Genomic DNA, 12,165 nt, shown 5'->3' with positions numbered 1-12,165 from the left:
GAAACAAAAGCCTGACAAATGGTACAATAGGTATGGTAGTGCATAGCACCTAAGAATGGGCACTCCCCATGTCTATATTTACAGGAATCTGCCTCCCACACTGACATTTTCCCTTCCTGGATGACATGAACTCCCAGTAAACAAACACAGAAAGGAGAACAAGGAACCACAATGGAGCACTTATCTGTAAATTGCTCAGAAGAAGCCAGCTCAGGGAAAGGCGTTCAGACTGGCAGCAAAGAAGTTCAGATGACTGACACCTTTATGCCATACACATATACAGGTAGCATATGTCTGATGTATGGTGCTGAGGGGATATAAAGCTTTTGATATATTAACCAGATATCGGGCTATCCTGGGCAAGAGATCCCACATGTAATGAATATCTCAACATTTCAAATATTAATGTGATCTACCACTTAAATGTGTTGGTCTGTATGGTTCCTTAATGAAATTGAGCTTAATCATCAGGCATTATGAATGAATGGAAAAGATGTAACCCAGAAAAGAATGTAGTCTGCTCAGACAAGGAACACTAATGCTGCAGTAAATGGCCCAATGGTAGTTCAACTGTTCGTTAATTCCTGAGTACAGGCCAAAGGCCATTTAGAATGCAGACTCCTCAAAGAATTTATATACCCTAGAGCTCAACCTGTTATCAAGTTGTTTTTTTAAATATCTGCAAAGTAGTAGTCTGTCAGATATATAAAGGAGCCATGTTCCAAAGTTGAACCAATGATTGTGTTAAATAGTTTGCTCTTAAGACTGTCTTTGACTCTTCAATTCTCTAAGTAAAATATGTACCTCTGGTTAATGTGCTTGTATTCAACAATTCAATATTTAGTAGAGACTGATATTCTGCACTCCAGAGCCTCAAATAGGCTAAACAAAGTTTCATCATCATCACCCCCTTTTTCCCATTTTTACATGGAGTCGGGGAGTTGCATCACTTGGTGTTGACATCTCTCTCTAGTCAATGCCACTCACCTACCTTCTTTGACACTCATGCCTAACTGTTGCAGGTCTTCTTTCACACAATCCATTAAACTCTTTGCTGGATGCCCTTGTTTCCTCTTGCCATCTTCCTGTCTGTCCCAAATCATCTTCATCAGATTGTCTTCTGCTTTCATGCACATGTGCACACACTACTGTAATCTGTTCTCTTTAACCTTTTCTAAAGCTGGAGATACTTTGGCTTCTGCTCTTATGTCATTTCTTCATCAGATTGTCTTCTGCTTTCATGCACATGTGCACACACTACTGTAATCTGTTCTCTTTGACCTTTTCTACAGCTGGAGATACTTTGGCTTCTGCTCTTATGTCATTTCTTCATCTGTTCAACAGTATGCATACCACCACCCATCTCAGGCACTTCATCTCCATCACCTCTAGCTTTCTCAACTGCTCTACCTTTACTGTCCAGGTTTCTGTGCCATACAGTAGTACTGGTCACACTACTGCTTTGTACACCTTACTTTTCAGCATCTTTGGCATTTGTCTGTCATACACAACCCCTGAAACTCTGTGCCACTTGGCTGCAGTCCCTCTGATTCCAGCTCTGACCTTCTCATTCAGATATCCCTTCTCCTCAACCACCCCTCCAGGATACTTGAAGCTGTTAACCTGTTCCACTGTTTCCCCTTCTATCTCAATTTTCAGCTTCTTCTGATTCCCCCATTTGTTGCCATTACAACTGTCTTTTCTGTATTCAGTTTCATCCCATGTGCTTTCAGTTTTGCATTCTATTCCTCTACCCTTTGTTGAAGTTCTTGCTCAGTGTCTGCCTGTAATGCCACATCATCTGCATACAGCAACTTTGTTGATCTGTCCCCTCCAACCTGTTTGCTAATGAAGTTTATCACCAGTATGAACAGTAGTGGGCTCAGAGTTGAACCCTGATGCACACCCATTCCCACTGGGAACTCATTTGTAAGACTGAACACTGTACTTGAGTTATTGGGTCCTTAGATATAGCTTGCAATAATTCTATCAATGTTTCTGGGACCTCAAACTACTGCATTACTGCTCAAATCAGCTTCCGTGGGACCTTGTCATATGCTTTCTCCAACTCTAGGCATGCCCATTTGGACTGTTCTCTCATTTTTAGCTTCTTCTCAAGTATCTCTCACTGCAAATATCGGGTCCATTGTGCTGGATCCTGATCTGAATCCAAAATGCTCATTTCCAGTTTTATTTTCTACTACTTTGCATATTTGTTTATTAATCACCCTGTTCAGGACTTTCATGCAGTGTGATAGGAGTTTGATAGCTCTATACTGCCCACATCTGTGAATGTCCCCTTTTTTCCTTGAACACTGGCACTGGTATGCTTAATCTCCAGTCATTTGGGATACGTCTTTCTCTTCATAATATTATGAATACCCTCAGAAGCCACTTAAAGATCATATTTGCTGTGACTTGATCTGAGCTGCTTTCCTTGACTTCACTTTCCTTAGTGCTGCTCTTACTTCTCTGGTCGGCTTCTCCTCTCCTATTCTCTCATCGTAGACTGTGTCTAGGGCAGCACAGCTTATGTGGGGTTTTCTTCATTTAGAAGCTGCTGGAAATACTCCCTCCATCTGCTTTTGATGTCCCATGGGACTGGTGAGCAGGTTGTTGCTGTCATCCCTTATGAAGCGTGTCCGACTATTTTCTTTATCTTTCTGTCTTTGCCTTGCAACCTGAGTTTCTTAAGTTGGTAGAATGTCTTTGATGGTTTGTTCTTTGCTATTGCAACTCTTCTCTTAGCCTCTTTGTTAGCCAAGCAGTATTCCTTCCTAGCCTGGTCTGTCTTTTCTCATTCCCACTTTCTTGCACTCCTTTCTTTTGATGACTTCCTGAACTTCTGCATTCTACCACTAGCTTTCCTTATGTACCTTATTTCCATACCTGGCCCAGCTGCATATCTGTTCTGTAGTCCTCACACATGCTGTTTTAAGGTGCTGCCATTCTTCTTCAACTCCACGTTTCCACTTTCTTATGTGCTAGAGCCCTGAATAATTCCTTGTACTGTTGTGCTCTCTCCAGCCAACTTACAGGTCTTCAGCCTGGTCTCATTGACCTTAGAGCATTTTCTGACCACTAAGTGTAGTTGACTGTGGCAACCAGTGGTTTATGTTGTATGCCGACTGTTTCACTGGGGATGATTTTGCAATCAGTGATTCTAGCCCAGCGCTCCATTCCTTACAAGGAGGAAATCTACCCGAATTGCATGTTGGTTACTTTTGTATGTGATCTTGTGAATGTCTCTCTTTCTTAACCACGTGTTGGCTACCATCAAGCCATTGGCCATAAAGATGTCTAGAATAGCCTCTCCTTTTTTATTTGTGTTGCCCCAACCACATGGAATGATTAATTGAATACATCATGTGATTAATTAGTGAGGAGTATATATTGGGAATGTTTTTGACAAAATAATGTTGTTCTGATGAAGATTTTCGAACGCGCTTAACAACTGTTCTTTGGTCAATAAAATATTCATTTTGGACTGCTTGCTGTTTTCTTGGAGTTTGTTCTTCAACTATGTTCTAAGTTTATTTTTGGTGGTTTCGAAGAATACAGGGATGTTATGACCTCCTTGTCCTTGGATGAGATATCCTTACTTATGAGGTGGGCCATTTCCGTACCATGGAAGAAACATGGCGGTCAAAAGTCAGATTGCTATCAACCTGGGTGCCCAAATCCCTCAAGACTGATTGAGTGCTTGGGACTTTGTTATTAATGTGATAATTTGTGGGGATGTCATTCTCCCCAAAGGTGATGATGATGCATTTTTTTGGTATTCAGCTTGAGGCCATGTTTCTGGCACCAGACATTTCTCTGAGTGAGACCCTCTTGGAGGATGTCCACATCACTAGGGGAATTGATGACAGCACCCAGCTTGCAGTCATCTGCAAACCTGGTCAGCCATAGCCCACTGGTTTTGGTCTGCACTTCAGAAAAGTATATCTCAAGTAACAGAGGCCGCAAGAGCGAACGCTAGAGTACGCCGTTCGTTATGGGTCTACTGCTTGAGGTGGCTTCCCCTATTATGACTATGTGGGTTCTATCAGTGAGCCAGTTTGCTCTTTCCGTACCATGGAAGAAACATGGTGGTCAAAAGTCAGGTTGCTATCAACCTGGGTGCCCAAATCCCTCAAGACTGATTGAGTGCTTAGGACGTTGTTATTAATGTGATAATTTGTGGGGATGTCACTCTCCCCAAAGGTGATGATGATGCATTTTTTTGGTATTCAGCTTGAGGCCATGTTTCTGGCACCAGTCATTTCTCTGAGTGAGACCCTCTTGGAGGATGTGCACATCACTAGGGGAATTGATGACAGCACCCAGCTTGCAGTCCTCTGCAAACCTGGTCAGCCATAGCCCACTGGTTTTGGTCTGCACTTCAGAAAAGTATATCCCAAGTAACAGAGGCCGCAAGAGCGAACACTAGGGTACGCTGTTTGTTATGGGTCTACTGCTTGAGGTGGCTTCCCCTATTATGACTATGTGGGTTCTATCAGTGAGCCAGTTTGCTACCCATCTGGTAATATATGGATTGTTGCCTAGTTGAGAGAGTTTATCTATTATGCCCAAGTGGGAAATGGTGTCAAAGGCTTTGGCCAGGTCAAGGTCGATCTTGTGCACAGTCTTCCCCTCGTCCATGTCTTTGGTGACTGTCTCAAAGAAGTCGACCAAATTTAGCAGATATGACCTCCCCTTGATGAAGCCAAACTGTGTGGGATCAAGTGTTTGGAGGTTGCCAATGTCCTTGTTAATGAGGTCCACGATAATCCATTCCATGGCTGTGAACATCTAGCAAATGCTGACAATATTCGCCTTTGTTTGAAAATTTGGGAATAAATACTGGAAATTGTATAGTCTGGTTGATATTAGTGTCAGACACTACTTTTGGTAAAAAGGGAGGATTTGTTCATAAAGACACCCTGTCCATAGGAAAGATTAGGTAAGGAGACTTATACAATAAGGCATGTAACTCAGATATTCTTCTCGCAAGAGTAATAGTAACCAAAAATGAGTTTTTTCAGGATAAATACTTCAAATCGCAATTTGTTGATGGTTCAAATGGGGGATTAATTAGAGACTGTAGCACCAGATTCAAGTCCCAAGGAGTAGTTGGGCCCTTGTATGGAGGTCTCAGCAATAAGGTTCCTTCCAGAAAGGCTTTACAAAGTTTGTGTGACATTAGAGCTGTATCATTTAGACAATTATGAAAACTTGAAATTGCAGCTAGATGAACTTGTATAGTTGAGGAGGATACTCCTGCATCAAAAAACAGTGCTAAAACTTCCAAGAACTGGTGCAGAGTATGGCTTGAGATTGCTGTATGTAGCCCATTTTGAAAATTTTTGCCACTTGCTGCTCTATAACCATCTAGTCAAAGGTTTGTGGGAGACTAGAACAATTAGTTGAACAGGCAGAAAGGCTGGGTTGCCTTGCAATCACTGGAACTGGAGAAGCATGCAGTAAGTTTGAGATTGTGAAGGTTCAGATGAATGAGTTTCTCTGGATGGGATAATAGGTCTGGAGCTGGGTCCAGTGTCCAAGATTTTTGAATTAAGTGAGGCCACAGAAAGGGAATCCAAATCTGTTCAGGCCAGAATGGAGCTTTGAGAATTATCCTGTTCTTCGACCTGTTGGCTTTCTGCAGAAACTAGTAAATGAGAGGAATCAGGGGAAAGGCATACAGTAGACTGGGGGCCAATCATGATGTAGAGGATCTATCAGTGACTGCCCTGGAGGGGGACCAGGGCAAAGTAGCTGCTGCACTTGTTCAGGGGAATACAAAAAGACTGCAGCAGGGCTGGGTCCATCGACGGAATATCCTTTCTGCCACAAAGTATTGAAAGACCACTCATGAGGCATCAAGATGCTCCTACTCAATTTGTCTGAGATCACGTTGGAGCTCCCTGGAATATGCATTGTGATTAGAAAGTGGCCGGGTGAAATTGCCCATTGCCATACTCTAAGTGCTTCTTGACTAAGGGTGTAAGATCTGGTTCCCCTTGTTTGCTGCTATACCAAACCACTGACATGTTGTCTGTTTGGATCGCAATCGTTCCTGTGGGGAGGGCTTCTTGGATTGCTTGAAACACCAGGAGCACAGCCCTCATTTCTAAAACACTGATGTGTAAATTGGCCTCTAACTGGGATGAAGTGCCTTGGATTGTCTTTCCCAGATAATGCCCCCCACCCTATCTGGGATGCATACGTGGTCATTATGACTTGGGGTTGAGGATGGACAAAAGGAAGGCCAGACAGAATGTCGTTGGAATGGAGACACTAACTCAGGTCCTTTTTGCATAAATTGGTGATCAGTACTTGATGGGACACTGGTTGGCTCTGTAATGACCATTGTGACACCAAGAGCTATTGTAGAATTCGCATGTGAAAACTCACAAGGGAAACTAATGTGATGGAAGCCACCACAGATCCTAGAGTCTGTAACACCAGTCTTGCAGTCACTGTTCTGTTGTGAATAATCTGGATGACTTGTGATTTTATTCTCTGAAGTCTTTCTTGGGGTAGAGACATGATATAGGTGCTTGTGTCTAACGCTGCCCCTATGAACTCTGGCATCTACTGGCACTCCTTTAGCCTATGAACTCTGGCATCCATTGGCATCCCTTTAGCCTAATGTAGCTGATCCGTGGCAGCTGACAGTATATGGTCTGGTCTCTTAGGGATTGGTTAGATGGAATCAGGAATCTTCCAAGCCTGCTGCGCAATCAACTTGATTAGATCGTCAGCAGGAGGAGAGATCCAAGCAGTAGATGGTCGGGCATGGAAAGCCTCAAGGTATATTAACACTTCTGAGAAAAGTTGTTGGGAAGTCCAGCCACCCCTCTGTTTAAGGATCTCTAGAATCTCACCGAATGAGGCATCATCTGGGGTTGACCTTGTGGAAACTTCACCTTCATCAAAGTCAGTATCTTCTGAGTAAGACTCTTCAGGGGAGTCCAGCTGCTTCCTCTTGCACTTTCTCTTCAGGGGCATCTCCTCAGTGGGACTGGCTGGGGAGGTGTCTGAAGAGGACATAACCACCATGGCTGAATCCTGAGGTTTCTGTGCCTGCTGTCCCATGTCAAAGGCTTGTGGTAGCTCTGGGTGAGGGAAGGACTGGAATGATGTTCTGATAAGAGTGGAATTGACTGTGATTCTGTAGTGGACAAGGCTCCCACCATGACATGGAAAGCAGGCCCCGCTGTAGAGGAATGGGAGCCGAAAATCAAAATGGACTCCGTCAAAACTGTGGTCCCATTCAGCATCGAGGTAACCACTCCCCACCAAGTCCAAAGCCAGAGTTGAACTTACATGTGCCGAAGGCCCAAGAAACATGAATGGCTCCGATAAGATCAGTGTCAATCTATGCTCCCTGGAACCAACAACCAAGCTCAGACCCCCAAGAGGTCTCCAGTTCCGATAGAACTGAACAGTTCAGGATAGTTATTGGCACCAGAGACAAGGCTCTAATCGGCGCTGATGCAGTTGACTCTGGGATAGTCAGGACCGGGAACTCTGAATGCTCAGATGAAGTCAGAGGAGGAACAAGAAACGGGTTAGAGACAAGTAAAGTTCCAGAGCCAAAAGTGGTAGGGACCAAAGAAGTGGCTAATCCCCTTGCTGCCAGGAGCTGGTCCACTACCCTCAGAACACTGGACTCTGTGAGGGTCTTGATGGAATGGATTGAACAGACTGAAGGGGAGAGGGGTCTTTCAAAGAATTGGCTTGGCAGTCAGTCTACAAAGGGGTCAGTTTTTGGGAAGTACCTTGTGTGAGGCAAAGCCTTGAAAGAAAACTCCTTCAGTTCTGAGATCAATGGAATGGAGGAGGGTGAAAGAGTCTAAACTGAGAAAAAAGTGGGTCCTGGAATTGTCTGTGCAGAGATCAGCACCGAAGGCACCAATGATTTTATCTGCTTTCCATCCACTTCTGCCAAAACTGTGGGAACCGGGGAAGACTTAGTCTTTTTAACAGGTGTTTCCAAGGAGAGTGTTGGAACCAAGTGGCTCCTCTTAGGTTCATAGGTAGGTACTAGGCTAGCCCAATGGCCTATGTAAGCGTAGCCAACAAGGATCCCTGGCTTATGCCACCCAAGAAAGTTAATTTCCTGTGCCCCTTTCGAGCAGAGCCACAGAAGTGATCCCCAGGGTGTATTTCCTATTTCCCATCCACTCATCATAGTACCCTCATGCCTGGAGGAAGAGGAGGAAGAAGGGGAGCTAACATCAGTCTTAGAAGTAATAGATATGGCCTCATCAAAGCTAGACTTTATTATGCCCTTCAAGATTCACTTGTATTTCCTCTCTATAAGGGCTCAGTGACTAAAGCCATGGCAGATGGCACAGTCTTCTTAAAAGTGTACTGGGCCCAAGCAATAAACACACAAGTCACGTCTGTCAGAGCTCAGCAGTTTATAGTCACCCTTCTGGCATCTGTTGAAGTTAGAAGTGCCTTTAGCCTTTTCAGCCATATCACACACACACACACACACACACACACACACACACACACACACACACACACATGAGGAAGTGTTTTTTTGAAAGGGAAAAAACATACCAACAATGGTATGACAGATTTATCATAGCGGTAAAAGGACAGGTGGAAAGAGGTACCAACAATGGTATGGGAAAATTACCGTAAAGATAAGAAAAGGGAAGGAGGAATACCAACGATGGTAAACTGGAGAAAAAAATACACCAGTAAAGTTAAGGGAAGAGGAGCTGGGTAAAGAATAAGATTTTAGGGAACAACTAATCAGTTAAGAAGATGAAAAAGGAAAAATAACACTTACAGTGATAATAAATTGCTTGCTCGAGAGCTGACAGGAGAGGACTGTATCTGGCACTTAAAGCGGCAAATGAGAGGAGCATTATGGGTAGAGCTAAGTTCGACAGTTTATGGAAGGCGCGAGCTGGAATAACGGCTGAGTCAGTTCAGGAATATGGAACCGAACCCACAGTCAAGGATTATGTGAAGACTGATAACATCAGATCATATGTTATGGCCAACCTCAAAAGACAGTCATTATTTCTTGTTGTAAAGTTCTTAAAAAAAAGCCAATAACTTTTAATGCCTTACCTTTAACTTTTAAGGCATTCGTCCTATACTTAAATATTACTACATATAATAATACCTAAATCCTTATTTTACGTTAACTTTCTGTAACTCACAAGGACCTAAGTTTATTTGACATTTAATCAGTGGTTTCCCAAAATGCAAAGTAGCACATTTACCCAAATTAACCTTTAGTCCAGTTAAGTCTAACCTTTCAGCCATCAAATATAAGTAAGTTTTGAAGTAGTCAATATCCTCTGATGATGTAATAACACAACCTAGTTTAATATCATTCGCATACCTTGCCATCCAAACATTACACATCTTAGGAATAAATAAAAATACGAGGTTGAGCAATACTGGACCTAGAACTGAGCCCTGAGGGACCTCTTTGTTCACTTCAAGACAGCTAAATGTGAAATTTCCTAACCCTACTCTCTGCACTCTACCACAAAACCAGTTAGCCTCCCAGCGAACAACAGATGGATTAACTTTGTGTTTGAGCATGGCATTAATGATAGCAAAATGATGGACACTGTCAAAAGCCTTAGACAAATCCAAACAGGTCACCATTACAGACATGCCCATATTTAATGTAATTATCACTGGGTCATAAAATTCAATTAAATTAGTAAATATAAGCATTTTTTGTGAAACCATGTTGAGTGAAGTCCATCACCTGTCAAAACTCACTCCACTAGTGAAGTTAAGACTGATAGATCTATAATTACTTATATTGTCAGTTGGGCCTCCTCATGAATTGGAATTATGTCCACAAATTTCAGACTAGCAGGAACAATGGCATAATACGACAGACAATAGTCTTGTTCATTTTTTCTAATCAGACATGTAGATCAGTGGAACAAGGAAACTAAGTATATTCAAAATAGAACAGATGGAACACTTCCTTTCCCATCAGAAAATGTAAGTAAGCACAATTTTTATAATTTTCTTGAATTATTTATATAATTTATCTATAATTTTAAGACAAACTCCACATCAGTTTTGATCAAAGTGTTACAAAGGGATAAAACATTTCAGAACTTACCATGCTTTTCATTTTCATTGACCATCACAGAAGTTTCCTGTAATATCAAAGAAACACTTCTTGGCAAAATGTTTGACAGATGGCAATGCATCAAGGCAGCAGCATTTCTTTCTAACATAATTAATAATGAATAAAATATATTACTACATTTTTTCATATCCTTCTTTATAAGCAAACCATATTCCACATACAAAGAAATATAAAGTTTAAGAAAACTGATAAGGACCATCAAAAACAAATAATTATACACTGTATACTTAACTAGTCATTCTGGATCAAAACATGTCTGCTGAGTTCCATGTACCTTCATGCAAGGTACCAGCATTATGCATCTCTCAAATGAGTGTTCACACTTTCAATTACACACACTGATATCCTTCTATGTAATGAATAAAAATACTGTACCATCTACTGGAGGGATTAAAGTGAACATCATGTCATTGTTATAATTTTAATGAAAGTGAATAATGTTATAAAAAGTAATTTCTTATAGATAATTAGAAAAATTATTTTTGAGTGCTCAGTAAATTAAATTGAGCTGGCTGAATATCCAGTACAGAACAAACCAATTCTTCATTGGTCTTTGCTATGAAGAAGACATGGACTGAAAAATGTCCTGCCCAACACTGCTTTCCTGGGAAGCAAACATGAATTCTATAGTTTGCTGATAACAATGACTATCCCTGAAACAAGAGTTTTCATTACAAAATGGTAAAAAATAATTTATACCTTGATGGTGCTCATTCACTAAACATATATGGTTACAAAGTCATCATTTATAGTTAAAAAACATTAAAATGCATTAAAATATTGTGCTTCATACGAATATTAAGCATACAGCAGAGTTGTATTAATAAATAAGAGAAGCCAAACAAAGGATCTGGATGTTAAAATCAACACTAAGCTGAATCATGGAAAATATGATGACACAGAAGAAAAAATATGACCTGAATGAGTCAACCTGAGCAGCAAAGCTAGCCTCTACATAGATGATCTTCCCTGTACCCTGTCCTGCCTCTTTCATCTTTCCCAGGCATCACTGAAACCCACCATTAACCTTCCCAGGCATCTTTGAAGTCCTACAACTGCGGTGGTGGTGCTGCGGTAGCATTGTCGCCTCACAGTAAGACGCTGCCTGGTTCGATTCTCAGCTAGAGCGTCTTCTGCGTGGAGACATGCGTGAATGGGCGTACCTTCGTTGAAGGTTGCGCATCAGGGCTGGTAACTTGGCACGTAAAAATCAACAACCAATCATTAGCGGACAAGAGTTCCGCTGTGGCGACCCCTAACTGGGAAACGCCGAAAGACACAACAACAACAACATTAACTTATACTCTGCTTTCTCTACCCCTGTATATGATGTACTCCACCACCAGCTGTGAAACAGTATTTCCTTCATTTACCTCATAATCATATACTACCCCTGATTATCCTCCACAACCCAGTTAATAAAACACCAATTAAGTTAAACCTATATACCACAGACATCACAGACATATGGGCTGGTCACACTTGGTGATTCAAGGATTCCCCATCTCAAAATACTCTCACTGAAAGTGAAAATAAAATTCAAGCAGACTATTTTTCTTCAGCAAGATAGAAACACTGAATGCAGAATATAGGATTTAATACATCTTAAAACATCACTGGGTATCAAATTCATAGCTGCAGTTGCTCAGATACTGTAGGAACCCATACCTCAATGTACAGTGCTGCATATCAAGGCATAGAGCTGCCATTGTCTCAATGCTATGCAGGCCCCCAAAGGCAGGTGTTACAAAAACTGAAGGAAGTAACAGAAAGACAAACACAAAGTAGCACCACTCATATGTCATCCTAGAGCTGCAAGGATATTCAAACAGCTGCACAATGATGTGTTCTAACTTGTGCTAATGCAGTACTATGTAGCCCCATGGCCTAATAAAATACAACCCTGACAAAAAGTATGACATCTGAGCAAGCCCACAAGATGTGAAATGAAGACAAATTACATCTATCATCTGGCTCGACCGTACAGTTGAAACAGTGCAGCACAGTAAAATTAAATGTCAGTCACG

The 12,165-nt window shown here is 41.7% G+C and overlaps 1 protein-coding gene across 1 annotated transcript in view; it reads right to left on the bottom strand.

The window, feature by feature from the left end:
• TRAF3IP1 (TRAF3 interacting protein 1) overlaps positions 1-12,165 on the bottom strand; it is a 2,107,097-nt gene that overhangs the window by 530,776 nt on the left and 1,564,156 nt on the right. Inside the window, exon 12 of the mRNA XM_044075051.1 lies at positions 10,109-10,145. Within this exon, the coding sequence (XP_043930986.1) occupies positions 10,109-10,145 (37 nt within the window). The remainder of the gene's footprint in view (positions 1-10,108; positions 10,146-12,165) is intronic.

This window comes from Protopterus annectens, chromosome 6.part0 (assembly GCF_019279795.1).
Source record: "Protopterus annectens isolate FY-2018-M chromosome 6.part0, PAN1.0, whole genome shotgun sequence".
NCBI classification, from domain to species: Eukaryota; Metazoa; Chordata; order Ceratodontiformes; family Protopteridae; genus Protopterus; species Protopterus annectens.
This window is presented reverse-complemented; position numbering and strand designations above follow the sequence as displayed.